This window comes from Ursus americanus, chromosome 4, assembly GCF_024610735.1.
Source record: "Ursus americanus isolate L20-20 chromosome 4, mUrsAme1.1.p, whole genome shotgun sequence".
Classification (NCBI taxonomy): domain Eukaryota; kingdom Metazoa; phylum Chordata; class Mammalia; order Carnivora; family Ursidae; genus Ursus; species Ursus americanus.
In genome coordinates this window covers 88,395,804-88,419,384 of record NC_142130.1, presented here as the reverse complement: position 1 = coordinate 88,419,384, position 23,581 = coordinate 88,395,804, and the positions used below count along the sequence as shown (strand labels likewise).

The following is a 23,581-nucleotide window of genomic DNA, read 5'->3' as shown; positions in this document are numbered from 1 at the left end:
GTATCAACTCCGTTCTCAATATCTTCCTTCCTTAACAAGCCTTTGCTATCATAATTTAATCATTTGAGTTAATATTTTCAAGTCTCAAAGGATTTAGTCCATAGACACTTTAAAATTTTTTCAAGCATTCATTTATTTCAGGGTTTCCTCGGGATCAAACAGGACCATCACCGTAACTTGCCAGCGGCAGCAGCTGCAGCGTGTGCGGGGTGGAGAGGATTGGGGGGCTGCAGTGGCGATTCGTGGGCAGGGGTCTCGGAGGCTGCACTTGCTGATTTCCTGCCGGGATTCTCTATTTTCGGTCAGGGGTTGGAGGCGAAGGCCCCTCCCGTCAGCTCTAGACCTCGCCACTGCCCTCTGTAAGCTTAAGAAGCAGCAGCTCAAGTGTGACGTCTCCTTTTCATCCAAGCGCCACGTCCTGGGCTCATTACCTCTGTGCTACAGCTCTGAATAGCGGTCAGCTATTTCGGTGCCAGACTGGGCAGTGCACATCTGTGCCCCGGACCGGGGGTTTCCCCAGCCACTCGGCACCCAGGACCCAGGGGCAGCGCGGGGCAGCAGACGGGACTGGACCAGACCGAGGGGTGGGGGCGGGGCCTCGCGTGCAGCCAGCGTCGCTTGCGCTTGCAGCGCCTCAGGGGCGGGGCCACGTCGGGGGCGGGGCCGGCGCGCGCGGGAAGCGCCGGCGGGGAGGCCGGCCGCCCCCTCTGCGTGAGCCGCGCGTTATGGCCCTTTCGGTGCCTGGCTACTCGCCCAGTTTCAGGAAGCCTCCCGAGACTTTGCGGCTCCGAAGGAAAAGGGTCGGGAGCCTCGGGGCGGCTGCCTCACCCGGCGAGCAGCCCGAGCCGGCGCCCCGCCGCGCCGCTCTGGCGGCCGGGCTGCTCCTTCGCCCGTTCCCGGCGGCGGCGGGCAGAGGCGGTGGCGGGGGCCCGACCGCGGCCCGCAGGAACCCCTTCGCCCGCCTGGACAACCGGCCGCCGGCCGCCGCGGAGCCCCCCGACGGGCCGCCCCGCGGCCAGCAGGAGGCGCAGGGCCCGGTGAGTGTCTCGGGCCCGGCAGGCGAGGGGCTCTCTCAGTGCGGGAACTCGGCTGTGAATTAGGGCAAGTTCTCGCTGTGGAAGGGAAATGGGCGCGGGGAGTCGTAGCCGTCGCGGTCGAAGGGCCCCGAGCATTGGGAGGGGCTGCTCTGAAAGGTGGGCTTTGTGTGGAGTGCGCCCCGCGAGCGGCTCCGTCGGCCCGTCCTGAGGGAAGCGTAGGGAACTGGGGAGCGCCTCGGCGGTCCAGCCCGAGGGGCCGGGTCGGAGGAGCTTGGGCCGCGGCCCCCTGGGGTTAGAGACCTGTGGGAAGACGGTCCGAGAAATCCTGGAACGACTCATCCAGGAAGTCCCTGGGAAAATTACAGGAGACCCTCCTTCCCTGCGTGATTCAGAGCCTCCCTTTTCACGCGCTCGAAAATATTCTGGAGATGGAGGAATGCTGAGGAGTCCTGGGGTCCGAATTTCCTAGCATTTTCTTACCCCAAAGCCTTTTGAACTTTTGAGATTTCTACATCAGTTATTAGACGCACAGATCAGCGGCCTTACCCCGCCCACAGACCAATAGTTCTTTGATGGTAAAGTTCCGACACAAAGCTGAAACACTGATCTAGTGATTTGCATGTGAATTCCTGCACTTGGCATTTATTGAAGAACTTGCTTGCCGGTGAGGCTCTGTACGTATTTAACGCAAACTCCAGCATCACTTAGGATTAAAAAAGCACCGTTGTTTCCCCTCAGTTTTTAGATTCTAATCAGGAAAATGATTTGCTGTGGGAAGAGAAGTTTCCTGAAAGAACAACCGTTACTGAATTACTCCAGGTAATAGTTTTTAAATGTTATTAGAATGTATATTCTTATAATCTAAATTCATACCGCTCAAACATTTACTTGGAAAATCGTTTTGCCAAGAGTGTTGAGGGAGTGAGCATTTCTGCCAGGGTTGAAAAGATGGCATCAGCACCCTAATGGACTTTATATGATATAAAAATGATGTTTCTGATGTTTCCAACGCTGGAGTTGGTGTAGATAAAGGTTCTCCTTCTACCTCCAACTGTTTTTACACTGCTCCTCTGTGGGTGGTCACAGCTCCAGCTCATCACTTCACACTCAGCTGCATTTTGAACTTAGTCTTTTTTTTTTTCTTTCTTTTTTTTTTTTTTTTAATTTGACACAGAGAGAGACAGCGAGACAGGGAACACAAGAGTGGGAGAGGAAGGAGCAGGCTCCCAGCAGAGCAGGGAGCCTGATGCGGGGCTCAATCCCAGGACCCTTGGATCATGCCCTGAGCCAAAGGCAGACGCTTAACGACTGAGCCACCGAGGTGCCCCTTGAGCTTAGTCCTTAACTGAATCTTCAAACAAAATCCCCAAATTACCTCCACAGGTTGTGGCATATCACTGAACCCTGCTGACACCACCACAACACGCACTCTTGCTACCATTCCTAGGGTATTCCTGTTGCGATAGTTTAACAGAAACATAGTTTGTCCTAACAGGAGCAGGCTGGTAGAGCTCTCTAAGGCCCACTCTCCTTTTCATGTAAATAGACAGCTTTCACAGGGTCTGTGAGAAATACTTCCCCCCCAGGGCTGCCTGGGTGGCTCAGTTGGTTAAGCGACTGCCTTCGGCTCAGGTCATGATCCCAAGGTCTAGGTGCCCCGCTCATCAGGGAGCCTGCTTGCCCCTCTTCTGCTCCCCCTGCTTGTGTACTCTCTCTCTTTCTCTCTGTCAAATAAATAAAATCTTTAAAAAAAAGAAAAGAAAAAAGAAATAGTTCCCCCTTACTTGTTATTTTTTTATGATGTCACCTCAAAGAATCACAGTAAAGTGGAAAAAATTTATTTGAAAGGACAGCAAAACAGTTCGGAAGGAAATTTTGAGATCAGGAAATGCCTTTTACATATGGTCTCTTAAGATCCCTGCCTAAGTTACCTGCAGGAGCTGCTTAGCCTAAACTCTGGTTCCAGAGTTTGAGAGGCTTAGAAGGTGCTTTTTAAAATACTTGGGGGGCCCCTGAGTGGCTCAGTCTATTAAGTGTTTGACTCCTGATTTGAGTTCAGGTCATGATCTCAGGGTGGAAAGATTGAGCCCCGGAGTCAGGCTCCTCGCTCAGCAGGGAGTCTGCTTGAGGTTCTCCCCCTCTCCTCCTGCTCCTCCCCCACAAAAATAAATAAATCTTTTAAAAAATAATAAAACATTTGGAAGGTTTTTACTTTGACAGCAAGATCAATAGTAGATTTTAGGGTTTTTTTAATTATGATCGTGGAAATAGTACATGCTTCCTGTAACTAAACTATATAGAACTATATGTAAACTAAAAGGTAAAATGGGCCCTCCACCGCTACCACCCATAACAACAATAAATCCCAGCTTCCCGGAGAAAACCACTCAACAGTAGTGTAACTCTTTCTGGAATGTTTCATCGTGTGTAGTATATTTTCAGTGTTATTTACACAGTTTATAAAATTTTGACATTTCAGTGATCATGCTAGTTGATCAAAGGGTTTTGTTTTGTTTTTGATACTGTACTAATTTTTGTGTTCTTTGTTTTCTAAAAGACTCCACAAGTATCATTCTCCGAATCTGATATTCCATCCTCAGAAAGTACTGAGTTACCTGTGGACTGGAGTATTAAAACTCGACTCCTTTTCACCTCTTCTCAACCCTTTACTTGGGCAGATCATTTGAAAGCCCAGGAAGAGGCTCACGGTGTCATCCAGCATTGTAGGGCAACAGAAGTTACTTTGCCTCAAAGTATACAGGTAATTCTGAAGGAAAATGGTTATGTTTTAAAGTAACAATTGTAAAACATACTTCCTTACAAAATGTCACAGATACTTCGTCCTATTAAGTTTTTGTACTGACATTTAGAGACACAAAGACTTGGGAAATTTTGTATTTCCTAAATGGTGCTTTCATGCATTTTTTTCTGTCAGATTCAGTAACTGCCCATTAAATTTAGAGACCTGTCCTGCAAATTAGTTCATGTTATAGGCAGGAATTGTTTTGAACTAAACCATTCTTCTAAGGCCTTTTGAGAAAGAAAATGGAAAGATACGAAAGGCAATTGAAAAGGCAGATTGGTTATTCTACTGATTTTCGGATATAATGTGTATTCTTTTTTTATACACACTAATTCTTGCTACCTGGTTGATAGTTTGTTGTAAATATGGTAGTAGAGTTAATAAGTTCTAGAATGGTTTTGGAGAGATGTCATTGCCATGTTCTCAAGCAGCTCATCAACTCAAACTAGGTTAAAAGTGATTACCTAAAAGAGGCCTTGGTACATCTTTTTTAATAAATAAATCAGGATGATTTTTAATTCACATTACCCATTTTTACTGGCTACTATTGAAACAGTTGTGAAGGGAGAGGGGTTGAACATAGTATTACCTACATACAATATAAATCCCCACCCAAACCACCCCCCACCGTAACAACATCGTCCTTGTTCTCAGGAGAGCTGAATGTGCCCATCTGTATTCAAGTCTGCCTTCTGCTGTGCGTAACAAACAATAAATGCTGGCAAGAATAAACTACATTTTAGCCCCTGTAACAGTTATTAATACTTTCCTATAGGAAGCAGTAAAAATTCTGAGAATAAGTGGTATGTTCAGTGCTTTTTAATGAAATTTTATACTTCTAATGTGCAAAAACTGTTCAATATCATCTCTGGATCTTAGGATCCCAAACTCTCCACGGAGCTCCGTTGCGCCTTCCAGCAGAGCCTTATCTACTGGCTCCACCCTGCCTTTCCTTGGCTCCCACTGTTCCCTCGCATTGGAGCTGATAGAAAAATGGCTGGAAAGATAAACCCTTGGTCAAATGATGAAACCTTGCAACACATTTTAATGAGTGACTGGTAAGATTAAAAACTTGTGTATCCTAATAGTGAATTTTCATTTTATCAGTGTTTTCTCCTTACCTTATTTTCGATGTGGAAATGTGTAGTGGTAAAAGGATCTCTGTGTCCTTCTGACTTATTTTTTCTAAACTGTTAATAACCAACATTTAAATTGTTCCCTTTTTTTTTTAACTCTTATTCACTCTTCATGCAATTGTGGAATTACGTGTAAATGTTACATAAATATATACAGACATTGTCTTATGTTATTTCTTCTCAGTGGCTGCTTCCTTTCTCATCAGCAGAAGCTGCTCAGAGGAAAGTCAGCAGCCAGTTATCAATTGTGTTTTGTTTAAAGAAAAAACGTTTAGTGTTTAAGTGGTAAACACTATTCGTTAAAGTATTCAGAAGTCATCAGTGAGTCTCATGACCAGTTTTCGTCCTGTAAAAGCCAAGTTATTTATGTAGTGGCAGAAATTAGAACCATTATCTGTAATATTTGTGTTGTGTTTTCAATCAAGTGAGTATCAAACCGAATTATAAAAAACTAAATTTTAGATGTTAAGCTAAATACGTAAAAAATCTAAAGAAAATTTTGCTGCTTCATAGGTCTGTGAGCTTCACTTCTCTCTATAATCTGCTGAAGACAAAACTTTGCCCATATTTCTACGTTTGTACCTATCAGTTTACTATCCTGTTCCGCGCAGCAGGATTAGCAGGAAATGATGTAATCACAGCTCTCATATCTCCTACAACTAGAGGCATAAGAGAAGCAATGAAAAATGAAGGTAAAACCGTTGGGTTAAAATGAGAATACCATACTGTATATTAATTACTCTCCTTAAGAGCTAAAATTTGAATTGTCTTTGTACCAGTTGAATTGTCTTTTACCAGTTTTACCTGTATTTTTTAAGTAACATCTTCTTTATTTCTGATTTTTTCCCGGCAGTGACTTAAGCTGTCCCTTATGCATAGCTTTAAGTTAATGGTATTCCCTTCTCTGATCTGACAAACACATGTTGAGCTGTAAGGTTCCTATCTGAATATACTCCTCTGGAAAGTCCATGATAGTACAAATTACCCCCTTTAATAACGATTTTCCAACTGTCTCAACCATTAATGATCATGAAATCTATTTAGTAGGCTCAGTCAGCACTTTAGGAAAGAGTACCACATGTAGTGAGAGTATGTATTGTTTCCTGAACCTTTTGTTTGAAGCGGGGGGGAGGGGGGTGTGGGGGTGTGTGCGTGTGTGTGTGTGTGTGTGTGTTTGTTTTGTGGGCTACTGTCAAGAAAGCTTGAAAGCTACTGCTTTAATCAAGTGTAAAAGCTCCAATCTTCAGATTTCCTACTCTATAAAAGTAGGGCACACTCGTTAAGTTCTTCTAGATTATATTAAAGAAAACTCAGTTATATATTTTTTTTCTCACGTAGGTATTGAATTTTCTCTGCCACTAATAAAAGAAAATGCCCATGAGAAGAAAAAAGCATCTGGAACAAGCCTGGAACAGAGGGAGTACGTGACTAAAATCAGCTTTTACGTCACCTAAGGCCTTATGGACTCAGTGTAGTTTTTTTATAGAGGGAACAGTTTTATGAAATGGAAACTCTAACTCTAACAATCTTCTAGGGAACAAGTAATCAGTGATGAGGATGAAGATGAAAGTTTTTCCTGGCTGGAAGAGATGGGTGTGCAAGATAAAATTAAAAAACCAGACATACTCTCTATCAAGCTGTATCCTTTCAGTTGTGTTACCTACAGCTGGTTTTCATTGAATTAAGTTAGTGAGCTATGTATGTAATATTGACTGACAGTTTTGACTATAATCTTAAATTATCTTAAGATCATATTTAAACTAATTCTCCATCATGACATTAAATAAACTCCCTAAGTACCAGTAAACCATGAACAATTATTACTGAACTATTTTTTAAAAATGAAAACATTCCATATAGAGCATGTTTTTGACTAGAGAAGAAACTAGTTTTTGTTAGGTATCAACTTCTAGCAAATTCAGATGGTCAAAGAGAAATCATTTTGATTTAAACAGATGAGTTATAATTGCAGCAGAGTGGGGTAGCAAGAGCTTTTCCAGTTCGGAATGGGAAGAAAGGGTCCCAGGTGATTCAGAATCAAGATGACTTTTCCATTGGTATTGGATTTAAATTTGCAAGTTCCTTGATTGTCATTTTCAGACGTAAAGAGAAACATGAAGTGCGAATGGATCACAGACCTGAGTCTGTTGTGTTGGTGAAGGGAATGAATACCCTTACGTTGCTGAATTTTTTGATCAACTCTAAGAGTTTAATTGCTAGCTCCGGTCCACAGGCAGGACTTCCACCAACCCTCTTATCGCCTATAGCTTTCCGAGGTGCCACAATGCAAATGCTTAAGGTAATGAAAAGGAAAAAAGAAAAATTCTACACTAATCCTCATAAGCTAGCCTTTTAAGAAGAAATCAAGAACAAAGTCTTGATTTGTTTTTAATAACTCCTATCATTTTGTATGGTGCAGATTTTGTCTTTGTTTTCCTCCCAGTAAAAAAATTCGTTGATACGAAGGTACATCAAAAGAATTACATGAAAATATAGTAATTATATGAAATGTTTTAATTTGATTTGCATTAAAATAATTTTTTCTGACTGCATAAATGGCAACAAAAGCATTTTGCCATATGGAAAAGTTGCTTAATCTCCTTTTGTCTCATTTCTTAACCATTGAAAGAACCTAGCCAAGATTGTTATGTTAAATTATTAATCTCAAAACCTGAATCATGGATAAGTGAAAAGAATAGCTGTATATCCATAGTGTTGAAAAAAATTATGCGTGTAAATACAAAATACATAATGTTACTAGCAATAGAATTTTTATTTACTTTTAAAAATAGAATTTATTCTTATATTTATTTGCCCAATATTCTGCATTGAAATATATTACTGAATTGGGATGGGAGGTGGGTAAAAAGGGGTGAAGGGGAGTGGGAGGTACGTGCTTCCAGTTTTGAAATAGAGTAAGTCAGGGGAATGGAAGTTAGCGCCTAGAGAATACAGTCAACGGTACTATAATGGCTTGTACGGTGAAGGATGGGAGCTACGCTTGCAAGCACAGCATAATGGATAGAGTTGTAGAATCACTGTTGTACACCTGAAAGTAATGTAACATTGTGTGTCAACTCTACTTCCATTAAAAAAATTTTTAATAGGGGAACCTGGGTGTCTCAGTTAAGCGTCTGGTTCAGCTCACGTCTTGATCTTGGTCGTGAGTTCAAGCCCTGAATTGGGCTCCACTCTGGGTATGGAGCCTGCTTAAAAAAAATTTTTTAATAAAGTGTATTACTAAATCAGGATACCATATGAAAAATTATATTCTCTAGAACATGCTTAAAACTGAGTCATAATTTGGAGATGTGCTACAGGTGGAGAATTAACCCTTTTACTCCTATAGCATTCTTTCGGTGTCTTGTGAACTACTTCATGCTGTGATCTCAAGTGTAGTAGCCGCTGTCCCCGTACAGCGCTGTTACAGTACCACTGACTGCATTCGCTCTGTGCTGTACCTCGTAGTCCATAACCGGTGAAGAGGAAAGCCCAAGTGAAGTTACTGAACAAGTCTTTAGCTGGGGACAAAAGCTTGAGAGATGGTGACCATAATTTTTTCTTTAAATTTTCTTGAAGGCACGAAGTGTAAACGTGAAGACACAAGCTGTTTCTGGATACAAAGATCAGTTTAGTTTGGAGATTACGGGTCCTATCATGCCTCATTCTCTACATTCTGTAACGATGCTACTCAAATCTTCACAGAAGGGATCATTTTCTGCTGGCCTGTATACACACGAGCCAACTGCTGTATTTAATATCTGCCTGCCAGTGGATCAAGTACTGGATAAGGTAAGTAGACGCTGTAAGCATTCATTGTAGCTGGTTTCCTCAGATGGAATTAAGTGATTTACAATGAGCCAAACTTGTGTCTCAGGTTATTAAACTGTACTATTTATCAATCCGAATTACGAAGATGAAGGGATAAGACTTGGATTTTTTTTTAGGTAAATTTTATGAATTTAGGTTGTTGTACTCAACAATGACTAAAGAACTTCCCAAAAAGGCAAGTTATGTTCACGGCCGTCTCAGATCCAGAACTTAATAGTACCTGATTCTTTCATTATAAACAACTATGGGTATTTAACCAGTATTTGCCTTTAATTTTGGACATAGTTAGGTTTTTATTTACAGGTATTAAGACCTTTAAAATTGCCTCATGCTTTTATCATTTGCCAGACTTCTGGCAATAACCAAATTTATTTGTGGATGCTGTTGTTATATGTGAAAACTTTTTAGAGTCAGCTTCTGTTGTCAATGAATTGCCTTCCCCTATAAACAAATGAGTAAGGCAGGTATTTCTCAAAAGTTCCAGTGGTAATTATTAAAATCTGAGTGTTCACGGGTGCCCCGCTGACTCGGTAGAGCATGCGACTCTTGTATCAGGGTTGGGAGTTCAAGCCCACACTGGACATGGAGCCTACTTTAAAATATAAAGGGGAACCTAGCTGGTTGAGCCAGAAGAGCATGCAACGCTTTCCAGGGTCGTGAATTCGAGCCCCACGCTGGGTATAGACATTACTAAAAAAAAAAAAAAAAACTTTTAAAATATTTTTAAAAAAGTAAAATCTGAGTGTTCGAAGACTGATGTGCTTTTTAACTAGAGTACAAATTTCCACAGGAGACTGTTCATGAGGAACTTGCTAACTGTGGGTTGCATCCTAAGACTCTGGACCAACTTAGTCAAACACCAATACTGGGAAAGTCATCTTTAAGGCATGTGGAAATGAGTGACTACGTTTATAATTGGAGATCCTGAACACCAAAGTAAGCCTAAAAGGAATCTTTGAGGAAAAAGCCTTCTAGCAAGGAAATTCAAGATTGTTATCCCTTTGGCTCTAAAGTTCATTTTGGAAGTTAAAGGAATATATAACTATCTTTTAAAGTATCAAATGTTTATAATCGTTAACCTTTTACATTAATTTTTATTACATGTGTTAAGCAGGATTGATTTTGAATCAGCATTTTTTAATATTCTGATTAGATTGTTCAGATACGAAGATAACTCCCCACTTTTTAAAAACATCAGTAACTTGAATGAGACTTCTAGACCCTTACAACCTAATCATAAACTTAGTAGAAAATGGAATGTCATGAGTGTGTTTCCTTGCAAATGGGAAATTGAAGCTAAATTCCCATCAGTTACCTCCTGGCATTGTGACTGATGGTATCAGGGCAGAACTATTTGATGAATCACCTACAACTATACGCAGGTTCTAGCTTTATGAAGGTACAAATGTAGACAATAAGTGCTGAGCTGATGATTATTTGTCTACCTTAGCTGCTGTTTTCCTTCTGATTTATAATTTTATTCTCAAGTATATTAAATTTGGTTTTTTAATGCATGTTAATTCAGATAGGGGTATTTTGTATTCCACATAGAATAGTGTTAATAATTGTAATGTATGCTCAGCTGTCGTGGTGTAGTACTTAATGCTCCTGTAGGTGTGTGGGTGTGTGTGGGTGTGTGTGTGTGGATGTGTAATTCAAATTTTCTTAAAAATAAAAGTACTTAGAAATCAAAAGCATTGGGTAAAGAAATAACAGTATTTAGCGAAGAAGTATGTGTTTACTTTATGATCCAAAAAATAAAACACCACATTTATTCCAGAGAAGTTTATATTTGGGCCTTAAGCTTTTGAAAATAAAGTTTAGAGACATAGCATTATGAATACCACTGTAATACACATGAAATATTCTATCAGACCCTAAAAATTAACATAAACTTAAACTTTCTCATAGTCAACAAAATAGTGGCTGGGTGCCGATTTTATTAGATAAGTTGGTTACAGCATTTTAATTATCATTTAACGTCTATCTAGGTGTAGCTGAAATTCAAAATGCACATCAAAGTAAAACTATATCACAACTCAATGCCATACTAAATGTACTTGGCCTCTGCAGTAAATTCTAATCGGACTTCATTTTGACTCCCTTCTCATGGCCCAAGTGGCTTTGATGGGAACGCAGGACTTAGTGCAGATCATCACACAACATAGCACTTTCTTTTTATAACCTCTACAAAACTTTAAGGGGAGATGGTGGCATTAGCCCTGTGGAACAGATCTTGCTTGATTACCTCAATAACACTGGCCCAGTATCTGTCCAGCAGAACCCATTGTGAACTAGTACAAGGTGCACAGCCCTTCACTGATTACAGGCAAGTGTTACAGCAGCCTAGCCATAAGGAAGGGAGGTTACATCATAGTACAAAATACAGTATAAAAGCGTTATTTAACATTCCACACTGAAGATTACGGATGCCTTCAAACAATCGTTTGGATGTTAGCCACTTAAACAAATACATCACTAAGGTAAACAATATAAACATACCAAAACCCTGTATGGTTAAATACAATTTCCATGGTACAAAAATCAAAGCCTGGAGATGTTTGTACAGATTGCTTTTTACACAATGTCTTAAATTGCCAAATATTTACAACATTAAAGAGGAAATACATTTTGATGCAGAGTAAAATTATCTGAAATGATTAATATAAAACCTCAATCTATCTACGTGAGGCACTCCTGAAGCAAGTGGCATTAGCCATGAGGTCCTTTGGTACAAGGCCCATTGCTTGAAGAACCACAGTAGCTGCTGTGGCTTTAGCATGCTTCTTATTAGGGCTGGCAAAGCTGGGCTGGTAAGCGCTTCCATTTATCAATACCTATTCAAGAAAAACATACAATTGGGCTGGTAAGGGCTTCCATTTCTCAATACCTATTCAAGAAAAACATACAATAAGAACAGCATCAAACTTTAATATCTATTAGCTTTGTATTTTTTCACTAAATGCTAGAAAAATAATTTACAAAAATATAAAACCCACACTATGTAAGTCAAATTAATCTCAACCCAGAAGAAGCAAATCATTTGGAAAAAGGGACTGCAAATTAAGAGCAGGTCTCCAAATGGGACGGGGGGGGGGGCAGGGAATGGAGAAATCTCTGATAAAACTACTAAATTAATTCCCCATGTTCCATTAGAAAATGTCAACAAATTGTTCACCAGATTTTGCCCACATCTTTCCCTCCAACATTTTTGAAAAGCAGGATATTAACAGGTCATATTAAAGTATACTTAAATATTTAAAAACCCCAAAACCCTACCACTTCTACCCACACACATATATTCACTCCCAACCCACAATGTATCAATCCTGTGACCATACAATGCTTATCCCTCACCCTCTAAGTCATCAAATTAATAAGGGTATACAATTAATGCAGAAATTCATATTTACCCTAAAGAGAAAATGTTTGCGATGATCTGGGCCACTATCATGGACCAAGAGAAATTCTGGTGGTTGCCACCTTCTCTTATTACAGATTTCCATCAAAGCAGACACAGGATGTTTGCCTGCAGAGAAAAAAATAACCATTTGTTAATTATTTCCACTATCTGTGGCAACAAATTACGAATTCAAGGTGGGGATGGGACAAGAGGAAATTAAAATGTACTCTCACCTGACAGATCTTTCATTGCAGCAGAGAAGTTTCCGGACCTCTTTTGTGCTCTTTCTCCTACTGCAACAAGACCTTTAAAATAAAAAGCCAATGTTCACTGAATAAACTCCAAAGCATCATTTTAAATTATAATATACAATGATTCCCTCTGTAGGAACCTATGCCTTCCAATAAAATATTCAACTCCCACTACCCGATTTTCATATAATTTGATTTGTCTTCCTGTGTTTCAATATATAAACCTATATACTTATACGTTCATATACCTTGGTATTAGAAATTGTATAAAAAATCAATGTTCAGAAAACACAAAAACCTAACATATGAATATATCTATAAATTAAGTGCCACAGTTAACATGCCCAGGACTGTTTCTTCAGAAGTTTAAAAAGTAGTGGCTATTTATTACAAGCGATTTCTAAAGGCTTCCCATCCCTTAAACACTGCTCAGTTAATTAAGTTCCCCAAAAGGTGAGGATTTTAGGTCACACACCCCAATTAAAAGTGAGAGGGTGTCTCTATAAATGGGAGCAAACAACCCCTTTCTGACTTATCAAATGAAGATTGCTCACAGAAGACAGACGATCTCACTTTTCTTCCAACCAATCACCTTTTATGACACAAAAAAATCTATTCAACTTGTGTAAGACAATGTCAATGTGACATCAGTACAATGTCCTTTTCTAATTTAATCTAGAGTTTGAATTAATGCTAACAGCACAGGATGATTCTCATGCTGTTTCCAGCCTACTGGACCACCATTACAATAAATCCCTCCAATTTGAAAAAAAAAAAAAACAAATGGCATCACAGTATTCTATGTGAATGACAATACAGAAATTCCGATGCAAGACATTTTACAAGACACACAATTTGGTCCAAGCTGGTTGGTTTCCAAATTCATTGATACAAAATAATTTAACAATAGTATTAACTCCAACTTGCCTTTCTGATTGCAAAGATAAGGAAACTTCCAGTTCCGAACTTTCCAGTTCTTAAAAATGAGACTTATACAAGCTATAGCAATCACACTGAGCTGACAGCCCAGTCCCATCTGATTCTATGGAAGACATTATTCCAAGGAAAGAAATTATTTAAAAGTACCAATTGGCTGTTACCAATGAGCACTAAGTGTATACATACATATGTGTATATATGGTTTTTGTTTTTTTTGTTTTTACGTGACGGAGCAACAGAGGAGGAGAGAGAATCCCCAAGCAGGCTCCACACCTAGTGCTACGCCTAATGCTAAGCCTAATGCAGGGCTTGATCTCACAACCCTGAGGATCACAACCTGAGCCAAAATCAAGAGTCAGATGCTTAACCAACTGAGCCATCCAAGCACCCCTCTAAGTATGTTTTTAATACTTAGCAACTGCATGCAGGCTATGTATACTGATCTCCATCTGAGTAACAAAGTACTAGGAAAGATAAAAAGTTCCAAGGTGCCCCAAGCACAAGGTAATAGGAAGAGCTGACACTGCTGTCAGCAACTGGTCTACTATTCTCCAGCCCCACCCAAGAAAACTCAATTACGGAGCTTAAGAGGGACATGCCAAACGGGTTTATAAAATGAAGACAAAACAGCACTCTTAGAAATAAGGAGAATGTATGGGATAAAATATCAAAGAAAGGAAAAAAATACAACCTAGAAACAAAGACAAGTATATATTCCCTGTTGAGAGAAAACAAAATGGGGATACCATTTACTAACACTGAAATCCAGTTGGAATTTCAATGACACTGATAATCTGCACATTTCCATAATATTTAGCAACTAACATAAGACCACCTTTTAGCTCAAATTAGTGACTCCATCTATATCTACAAAAGCTGCCACAAATGGGTAAAACTTTTGTTTCCTAACAAAAAGCTGTAGATACGCTCTAGTTAAGCATCATGGACATCGATATGTAGGAGGGTTACTTTGGGGGGGAAAAATAAAATTTATTTTAAACAGGAGCCTGGCTGGCTCTGTCGGAGCATATGACTTATCTCAGGGTTGTGAGTTCAAGCCCACACTAGGCAAGGAGCTTACTTAAAAAAAAAAGCAGGATGGTGATGAAACCCTAAATATTAAAGGAGGTATAATCAACATTCCCGAAACAATGTGTTACCTTTTCGGTCTGTCTTAAAATCAACTAGGATAGGTTCCTTATTTCCTTCTTTGTTTTTTCCTAATCCTTCTCCTTCTCTCCAGCCCATCTTTCTCATCAACACGGCTCCCATTCCTCCAGTTACCGGGGCTGCTCTTAAGAACTGATCCTATCCAAAGAAAGAAAGGTAAAATGTCCCCATTTCACAGTTAGAATTTGACTACAAACTCAGTGTAACTTAAAAAAAAATCTTATTTTACTTCTAGGTCTGATACAACAATTAAATTTAAATTTCTATACTTATATACATACTGTAGTGTGGATGTTCTAATTATTTTCACATTAACATAATAGTATTTTGAAAGTCAAATAAGGCAAATAAATGGCAGTTTAAAACAGTGGCCCTCATGCCCCCCTCCAAAAAAAAAATATTAGAACACTCCTGTTTTCGTCCACTATTTAGGTTCACTGGTATCTCTTCTTAGCTTGCAAAATAAAAAGAAGGCAATGTTAAAACAGTCAATAATATTAATTGTCCCAGGTGTACCTAGTTAATGAATAAAGCCCAGAAATCATTTAGAAATTGTTTGGACACTGAAGAAGCATACTGTTAACGTCCCAAGTTTTCTTCCCCATTCTACCATATAGCAAGTAAAAATATTTTACTTAGAAAATCCCTATGAAGCAAAAGGTAACTATTTATATTTACACAGTAAGAAATGGACAGTCACATAAAATACCCTGTCATTAAACCAAACTGAAACTGAATTCTTTTAAAACCTAGCGTGATGTTAAAAGACTTGTAAAAAACTCCTTAAGCGTTTACATACCTAGGCCTCGGTGGCAGCAGTGTTGTGAATAGTAGGGCTGGCACTGACCGGGGCAAGAAGACAGCTACAAGGATTTGGCCCTGAAACAAGTTTCCATACAGAGGGGTGAAAGTTCACAGGTTATTCTGTGAACAGTCATCTCTCTTGTATCCAACCCACTGAACCATAATTTCCATCAAAGCAGCAAACCACTTAATGTCACAAGATGCACAACTCTATACATTAGCATGGTCAACAGTCATTTTCACACATTAAGAAATAAATGGGCGATGCCTCTATTTTAAAGGACATCCATGTACACAAAACAAATGAATTCTACTGTTGATCTTTATGGCCATTTTTTTTTTTAATTTGTAACATCTCCAAATCCTGCTTTACTTCCCCTTGTTATTAAATTTTAGATTTACATTCTCTAGCAAATATATAGCAAAAGTCATTAACTTATCAACAGAGGGAGTCAAAACTTTTGGCAGCTCTGGAGAGAGTATGCATTGTTTCCTGTATTGATAAGTTAATACTAAATTTTTAAAATCTTGTTTTTACACACAGTAGTAAAACATGTGTATCATCTTATTTTTTTTCCCCAGCTTTGTAAATTATATGCTGGGGAGAAAGCATGCCAATGATGTGTGACTAGACATTAAGTTCAACAAGGTGCTCTGATGGAAGGAGGCAGCTGTGGAGGTAAAAACATACCCCTGGTTCAGTTCCTTATTTGGTGCAGGCCATGCAGTGTTGATGTATAAAGAGAAAAGTTAGCTGATGCTTGGATATCAACTGCCTTGTTGCTACACACCTAGAATGACTTTTACTTACTTCCAGGTTCATCCGCCCCTCTTTTCCAGGCAACACTCCTAAAAAAAAGGGCAACTGTGCAGATAGTATAATGCAAATCCCCAAATAACCCAGGCTTCCAACTCGGTTTCCACTCTCTACTATCTTCATGTTTCTTTACCCCAGTGTGTTTACAGTTCACCAAAAAGCTGCTTAATCTAATGAAACTATAATAGTAAACAATACCCATAGGGTCATTGTCCAAATCATTTAATTCTAGAAAATAAAGGTTCTTTGAAATCAATTACCAGTTAAAAATGTTTTACTGACAAACAGTAATAATGGTAAAACTCTCATTCTTTTTCATCTAAGAATATGCTGCAACAAACTAAAAAGAATACGGAGAATGCTGGCATTCCATGGGGTTTTTATCATAAAAGAGAGTGTTGGGCTACAGCAAGGCAAGAAAAGCTGTATGATCACTGAAGAAGTTTTCTAAACGCAATAAACAGACATTCTGTGATATTTGACAGTGAAGACAAATGTTAAATTTTCAGCTAATGACTTTTCCACATTTTTATAAATGTTCCTTTCATATCAAATGCAATGGTTCTTCTGTTAACATATAAATGGGAGTTTTTCTGAAAGCACAGCTTTCTTATTAAAAACTTCTCTGATGAACACATCTCATATTTATCAAAATGACTTACATAACATTTAACATGATGTGAATTATTTAAAACCTGTCAACTGCCTACAAGACTGAAGTAAAAAAAAAAAATTAAGGGAAAGTTTGCAGGGAACTAATTTAATCATTAAGAGATTAATTTTTGCCAGTTATATTAACATGATTTTTAGAACTATATAAGCATTATGGATCAATACTTCATTATACAAATGAAGTCCAAAATTTTGCAATGGAATAGCATTCAGAAGTTTCTACCTAACAATGTACAAGACTAATTTTTATGTGCCTAAACATCCACATAGAGCTTCCAGTCTAACTTCCTGAAATACTGAGCAGTCAGCTTCAAGATTAAATTTTATTAAAGGATTAAAACTATTCAAATAGGTGTATAATTATAATTCTTCCCAATGAGATGAGAGCCTTTTTCAAATACTACGCAAATTTTTAAACACTGTAATATAGTTAAGTCCAAAATGAACTCAACATTTAAATTATTCTGCTAGATTTTCATTTTTTCCAACACCAATCCCTAGTAAATTACAAACAAGTTGTAAATTTTTCATAAATCTGACCATATACTCACTATACACCTATTATTGCAACTATCTCCCCCCCCAAATGGCAGGCAAACTGAGGGTGTATCATGTTTTATATTAATTTGTTAATAAAAGGGTCATCAGAGATAATGCTATCAAAACTGAAATACCATGAGATTAAAAGATCCAAAGCAACCAAAATCTCATTTTGCCAAAATTCAGTTCATTTCCTGGCAATCATAGCAATTCTTCATAGGTGCCCGTCACGCTACTGATTACCACCCTGTGAAGCAGTAATAAGGACTTGTCTTCTCATGACACTTGGAGACTGAAATTCCAAGTAATTACTTGCCCATGATCACAAAAGCAGTCAGGAGCACAGCGGGATAAAGAAACCTTCCCAATCCTTTAGACCACGAAGCCTCCCAGTTTCAGCACTGCCATGCTGCCAGTACTCCTGAAACAAATTTCCCATCACCCATCCAACCAAACCACATCCCTTCACCAGAAGGCATTTCTTTAGAAAGCCCTTCTTAACCACCTAAGACTCCCCCGACAATGAGGCAGCCGTAGGTGGAGTTCACAGGTCTCATTGCAGGAAGCTGAAACCAGGAGCACCTACATCTTCACAGCACGAGGCGTCCGTCCTCTCCCTTGAATTTAGGTCTTATTATATCCTGTTTTTTTCATGAGATCAGTGGTTCTCAAATTGAGCCTGTGGATCACCAGAGGCCACCAGGGCCTAAATGGTGGTCCACAGATAATATCCTCTGTCCCCACCCCACCCCCTTCACCACCGCTTTAGCACTGCCCACCCCCCTCCCCATACACACTCCAGCCCTCCTCCCCAGCCTTCCAGTCCCATGGCAAAATCACCACATGCAGTGCTAATACTGGGGCCTCCCAACCAACTTGCTGTAACCGGCAGCTGACAACCATAGGGCTCGGGGGCTGGAGATCACCAGAGAGGTGAGGAATAAGGGCCAAGAGAGCTTACAAGAGGGCACAGGCACTAAGGAAGGGGAAAGAAGGACAGAGGAATAGAGAAATGGAAAAACTGGGATGGTAAGAGGGCTCTTGGGGGCAGTGATCCACCAAAAATAAACCTGTAATAAAGTATCCCATGATGAGAAAAAATTTGAGAACCACTGCTTCGAAATCATTAGATTAGTAGTCCAACAGGAACTGTGGAACATTCTGAACAGCACCTGAGATACACTGTTAGCATTCAAAACAGTTTTAAAAAACCACCCCCCAAAAAACCAGCAGCAGCAATACAGAAATAACTTGAGGATATAAACTGAGCGGCTCTTAAGCCGTATTTATACATTTGCCATTGTCTCACAAATCAGGTCCATCTTCAGTGTCCATCCTAGAGTATGCACACATAGCAAATTTACTCACGAACTTTGGTTAGTCACTGGCCTCTTCGTGAATTTTTAATACAACATTTTCTTAAAAAAAATCTTAACTTTGTACTTGGCCACTTTCACATGTGCATTATGTCGTGTACCTTTTTAATCCAGGCCTGGGCACCAGTATTAGCCAACTGTTCTTGTGTCAGAACCTGTACTCCCGTACTTCCGGTGAACTGACCAGGAATGGAATTCAGCTGAGCCCAGGCATCAATCTGAAGAAAAAAAAGATGCCTCAATGAACTAAGTATAATTACTTACCTGTCAAAATCCCACTGTTTTATTTCACTACATGAAATGGAAATTTATTTCATTCTTGAAAAGGCTAAGTAAGACTTAAAACTTCAACTTTTAAACCAGTATGCTGAATTTACACATATTTAAAAATGTTTTCTTAAAACAGTCCACAGAAGTATTTTGGTAACATTCAGTGGGTCCCACTAACAAGATCTGAGATGTATTTCTAACAACTAAAAAGCATAACTGTAATATTCATTCTTCAAAATACCACAGGGATACATGAACATAGAAAACAGTTCATACAGCAAAAGATCCCCGCCCTCTGCTTATGTATCATAATCACCTGAATTTTTAACTACCTTCTTTGTGGAATTAGAAATCCAGAATAAATTCAAGAGACAGGTTGGAGTAATAAATACAGGAAATTGTTCAAACACGTAAAACAGCTTTCTTTAATAATTGAGCACTACATTAATCACTAACATTTATTGCGATGGTTAAAGAATTAGCTGTCAGTTCTTCAAAGTAGATTTACTGCACTGGTATTGTCAGGCAGTGTATTTCCTTATCTGTCTGAACGTATATTTACTGTTTCTATACAGATCTACCAAAGGAATGTGAAGACAAATGGAAAAGCTGTCCACTGTTAAAAAAGTACAGACTCTGGACTTGGACTGCCTAATCACTTTTTTAAATTTTAATTACACTGTAGTTAACGTATAGCATCATATTCGTTTCAGGTTGACTAACCAACCACCCTTTAGTCAAGTTTCCTCCGCCAGGAATTGGGAAATCATAATAGTACCTACATCTCACAGGGCTACTATGGGCACATAGCTACTTTTATACACCAGATTACAAACTCTATTTAAGGGCAGGGAATTTTTTCTATTTTACTCTCCTAAACAGTTCCTGCCACATAGTACACAATAAATACTTACTAAATGCATGATCATGCCCCAAATCACTTTCATTTAAAATAAACTAATAATGCCAAATTATTTATTTCCTTGGATTTTTAAGATAAGGACCTACATTTCAATAGCATGCCACACACTTTGCTTATGTCACAACTACCTAATTAAATTCTCATTTAGACATTTGAACTGCTACATACCCGTTCCTGCGCTCGATTTAACATGCTCATGGCTTCAAGGTCAAATGCATTCTCACTGAGTCTTTTCTGAGCAAGTGCCCGCTCACTCATTGCTGTTGAGATGTCCACAGGCTAAGAAAGAAAACATAGATAATTATCTCAAATTACGATAGACCCCCTAAATTCTAAAAACTGCTATCTTTAGCTGCTACATGTCAAAAATAAAATAGCAGTCTTACAAATTAATAATCTTGCAAAGTACAGAAAAGATGCCAAAAAGTAAAGGAACCTTGGAAAGTAGACAAGGATTTAAGATAAGTTACAAAGTATCAAAGGCAGCAGTTGAACCCAACCCAAAATTTCCTATTTTCTACTTTATCAAATTAAAATCACAGAAAACTGCAAAGAACTTAAAACTCTCTAGCCTTCACTAACAAGTCATTTACAAAAAATTGAGAAATTCGAAATTTTGAACTATATTTTTGAACTGTTAATTTTATATGTATTAGCAGTTTTCATTTTACCTTACTTATCAGCATAATGTTCAGAAGCAATAAGCAAGGTTCTTGAATAAGAGAGCAGAAAACCACTATCGTTATCAGTGGTCTCTCCTTCACTCATCCACACACATCTTTTCACCTTCTTGCAGATGCTCAGGGATAATTTGGTCTTAAGAACTCCACTTCTTCAAAAAATATTAAATAAATGATATTTTTGTTTTCAGTTTATATACATTAATGACTCAAATTAAAATACTTCTGTAGGGGTACAGAACATGAACAAAAACACTTAAAATGAGGTATGTCTGAATGCCTTAGGTCTTCCTTTTCAAAGCTCACACCCTACCCGTAAAAACGTCGTGCTAAAGAGGTGACTTTATGGTTTAACTTTTTTAAATGTTTCATAATGTCCAGGAAAATTCTTAAAGGGTAATCTTTAGAGCAAATTCCCAATTTATCAAATCTGTGGAAGGCTCAACTATAAAAGGAAAATCAAGTATTTGATGTTCTTTGTTCTAATGTTAAGAGCTCACACTGACTTTTATCAACTCACCAATTCTTAATACTTTTCTTCTAACACAACTTAACCCATTAGTATTTCCCAGTGATTGCACCCAAGAAAATTCGTTTTCGGAAAATGTTTATTTGACATGGGAAGGTTTTCCTATATTCATTTACAAAGAACGATTATAGGTACTGGATGGGTAAGACAAACATAAGGAAGTCAGTAAGTTAACAGCTAAGGATTTTTCTTAAAAAGCTAAGTAAAGGCCACCTGTAGTTTAACTGTGTACTGCCTATGAAATACTTCTTCTAAAATAAAGACCTATGTTGTAGAGAAAGATATGTGACCATGAGAGAATAATTCTATCTCAGGCATAAGGATTACTAATCTTCCTTCCCCTACCTTCAGAACCGCTTATTCTTCTATCATTCTTAGTTATCTTGCTGAGTCACCTCATAATACTCTTCTAGCAAAATTAAATTTTTTCTTCCATATTCTTATGTATTACCTTCTTAAAACGAAAGCAAAACCAATCTGAACTCATCCTGTAATTGTACTGTTTACCGAACTCACAAATGAAGGATCTTTATTTCTTAGTCAATACAGTAAATTACCCACACTAATTAGAATACGTCTGGGGTCTATAAAAAATAATCTAAGCAAAGTCACAATTAAACACTAAAAACTTTAGTGTCTTCACTTTTTACTTCAATTATAGTTCTGATCAACTGCTAGCACTTTAAATGGGAACCCAGATATTTTAGGCTGAAATGTACATTCCTTTAGCCCATCTTAGAAGTTTCCTAAAATTGTTAAGTAGGATTACGGATGTAATTTGAAGGCCCACCAGATACATCTCAAATACTGTTCATTAAGCTTGCCTGAATTACTTTGGGTAGAAGTCTATGAATTTTTGAGGATGTTTAGGTATAAATGGGTTTTCATTCCATAAAGTCTACGCTTATAGGAGATAATGTGGAAAATCTATCTACCCATCACCCCAAGCCCTGATTCCCAATTTCCACCTATTTCTAGAATAACATTTTCCTAGAATAAAATTCTTCCCAACTGGAAAGCAAATGAATTCGCCTTTGAATCTGTCCTTCTAAAAACCTATCTTCATACTTTTTTCTTCTTAGGTCTTTACTGAGTAAGCAGATAACCTAATTGTCTCGTCATTTTTCCCCCACGATGAAACTTCATTCAGATCTCAGTAATAGTTTGTTTACATCTCATGCTAAAATTTTAATATAGCAACCTTGATGTTTAATATAAATTTACTTTAGATAAAATTACAACTGTTTTTTTCCTGAAGTAACACAATTTCATTTACTCAACAGGCTTACCAAGTGAGCTGCAAGTTCATGTCAAAACCTTATTACCAGATAGTAATCCATTAATTTTCTATTCATATTTTTAAATGTGAAGAAATAAAATGAACCGGGATTATCTTAACCTCTTAAGGATCCTCAAGAGTATGAATCAAAAAGCATGTCTCCAGGTTTTCAAGGTAATCCAAGATATACAAGAATGCACAAAAAGCCAAATATAACCCCCAAAGCATTAATACTCAAGGACTAGACCAAATGTTACATGTCAGTATTAAAATTCTCATAAAATATCAGAGCTATTCTCTACAACACTGACCAACATTATTTTGTACAATGACAGCTAATGAGCACTTGAGAGCGCCCAGGGCAATTAAGAAACTGATTTTTCTTACGTGGCCAGTGACTACCACACTGGACTATATGGTGTGCTTGCGTATGTGTCTATAAACAGTATACAGTGGATTTAGTGGATAAGGTGAACTATAGAGCCTTAACCATCTTTTAATGTTGCTCAAAAATAGGAATATGTGAAAGGTACCACTATGATGCTTTTTAAAAAGCCCTTCTAAAAACGAGGGGGGAAAATATTTACATCTCATAGAATACTATTGTCAAGTTGTCATCAACAAGCCTTGTTTCCCGATACACTACAGATTATAAAGTCTAATTATGATACTACAGTAATATTCTAAGTATTATAATGGGGGAAATGTTTAATTTCCTTTAGGCTAGGATTTATTCTAAGAAGTAAAATCTACATAAAAGTATTCTGAATTATAATTCCAGTTTTCATCTTAATAAAAACCTATCCAAGTTATTTCATCTCTCTACTACAGCAACACAGCAGACCACTTCTTCCATAATCCAAAAAAGTGTCAGGAACAATGAAATTCATAATATAACATGCATTTCATAGCCCAAGTTATAACTGTGTACCTTCTGTATGTTCCTCATTCAAAAAACCCTAAGTCAAAAAGGAAAAAAAAACTCCTAAGTCAATTTACTTCCCCCTTTTGTCAACTCAATTGTTTACATAAATAGAATAATTATCTTAGGTATTTCTTAGGAAGTCAATGAAAGGATATAAAAGGGCTAAAAAGAATTACTAGGAGGGGTCAGTCATATAC

At 38.3% G+C, this 23,581-nt stretch overlaps 2 protein-coding genes across 7 annotated transcripts in view; one reads left to right on the top strand and one right to left on the bottom strand.

Annotated features, from left to right (window-relative positions):
• Window positions 1–139: 139 nt before the first annotated feature.
• DONSON (DNA replication fork stabilization factor DONSON) lies at window positions 140–23,536 on the top strand. 3 transcript variants are annotated; one of them, XM_045785557.2, is made up of 11 exons: window positions 140–1,037; window positions 1,776–1,856; window positions 3,595–3,798; window positions 4,720–4,898; window positions 5,490–5,668; window positions 6,315–6,396; window positions 6,511–6,615; window positions 7,077–7,275; window positions 8,556–8,768; window positions 9,598–9,743; window positions 22,464–23,536. In XM_045785557.2, the coding sequence occupies exons 1-10, from the start codon at window positions 726–728 to the stop codon at window positions 9,733–9,735; spliced, it is 1,692 nt and encodes a 563-aa protein (XP_045641513.1). In that variant the 5' UTR covers window positions 140–725; the 3' UTR covers window positions 9,736–9,743; window positions 22,464–23,536. The 3 variants fall into 3 exon arrangements, with proteins under 3 accessions (XP_045641513.1, XP_045641514.1, XP_045641512.1); XM_045785558.2 differs by lacking the exon at window positions 22,464–23,536 and adding an exon at window positions 15,957–17,055; XM_045785556.2 differs by lacking the exon at window positions 22,464–23,536 and having other exon boundaries at window positions 9,598–10,501.
• The window catches only part of SON (SON DNA and RNA binding protein), a 32,018-nt gene continuing 19,014 nt past the window's right edge, over window positions 10,578–23,581 (bottom strand). Inside the window, exons 7-12 of one of the 4 annotated variants that reach the window (XM_045785550.2) lie at window positions 20,140–20,250; window positions 18,881–18,997; window positions 14,561–14,708; window positions 12,444–12,515; window positions 12,221–12,336; window positions 10,578–11,644 (exon numbers count right to left, since the gene is read on the bottom strand). In XM_045785550.2, coding sequence (XP_045641506.2) covers window positions 11,486–11,644; window positions 12,221–12,336; window positions 12,444–12,515; window positions 14,561–14,708; window positions 18,881–18,997; window positions 20,140–20,250 — 723 coding nt within the window. In that variant the 3' untranslated portion in view covers window positions 10,578–11,485. Of the gene's footprint in view, window positions 11,698–12,220; window positions 12,337–12,443; window positions 12,516–14,560; window positions 14,709–15,369; window positions 15,450–17,192; window positions 18,380–18,880; window positions 18,998–20,139; window positions 20,251–23,581 lie in introns of those variants that run through there. The other 3 variants (XM_045785551.2, XM_045785553.2, XM_087861771.1) reach the window with 3 other exon arrangements.

Coding starts and splice junctions, on each gene's coding strand:
- DONSON (XM_045785557.2), top strand. CDS start 726: ATGGCCCTTTCGGTGCCTGGCTACTCGCCCAGTTTCAGGAAGCCTCCC. Junction 4,899..5,489: donor CACATTTTAATGAGTGACTG/GTAAGATTAAAA, acceptor GCTGCTTCATAG/GTCTGTGAGCTTCACTTCTC. Junction 8,769..9,597: donor TGGATCAAGTACTGGATAAG/GTAAGTAGACGC, acceptor AAATTTCCACAG/GAGACTGTTCATGAGGAACT.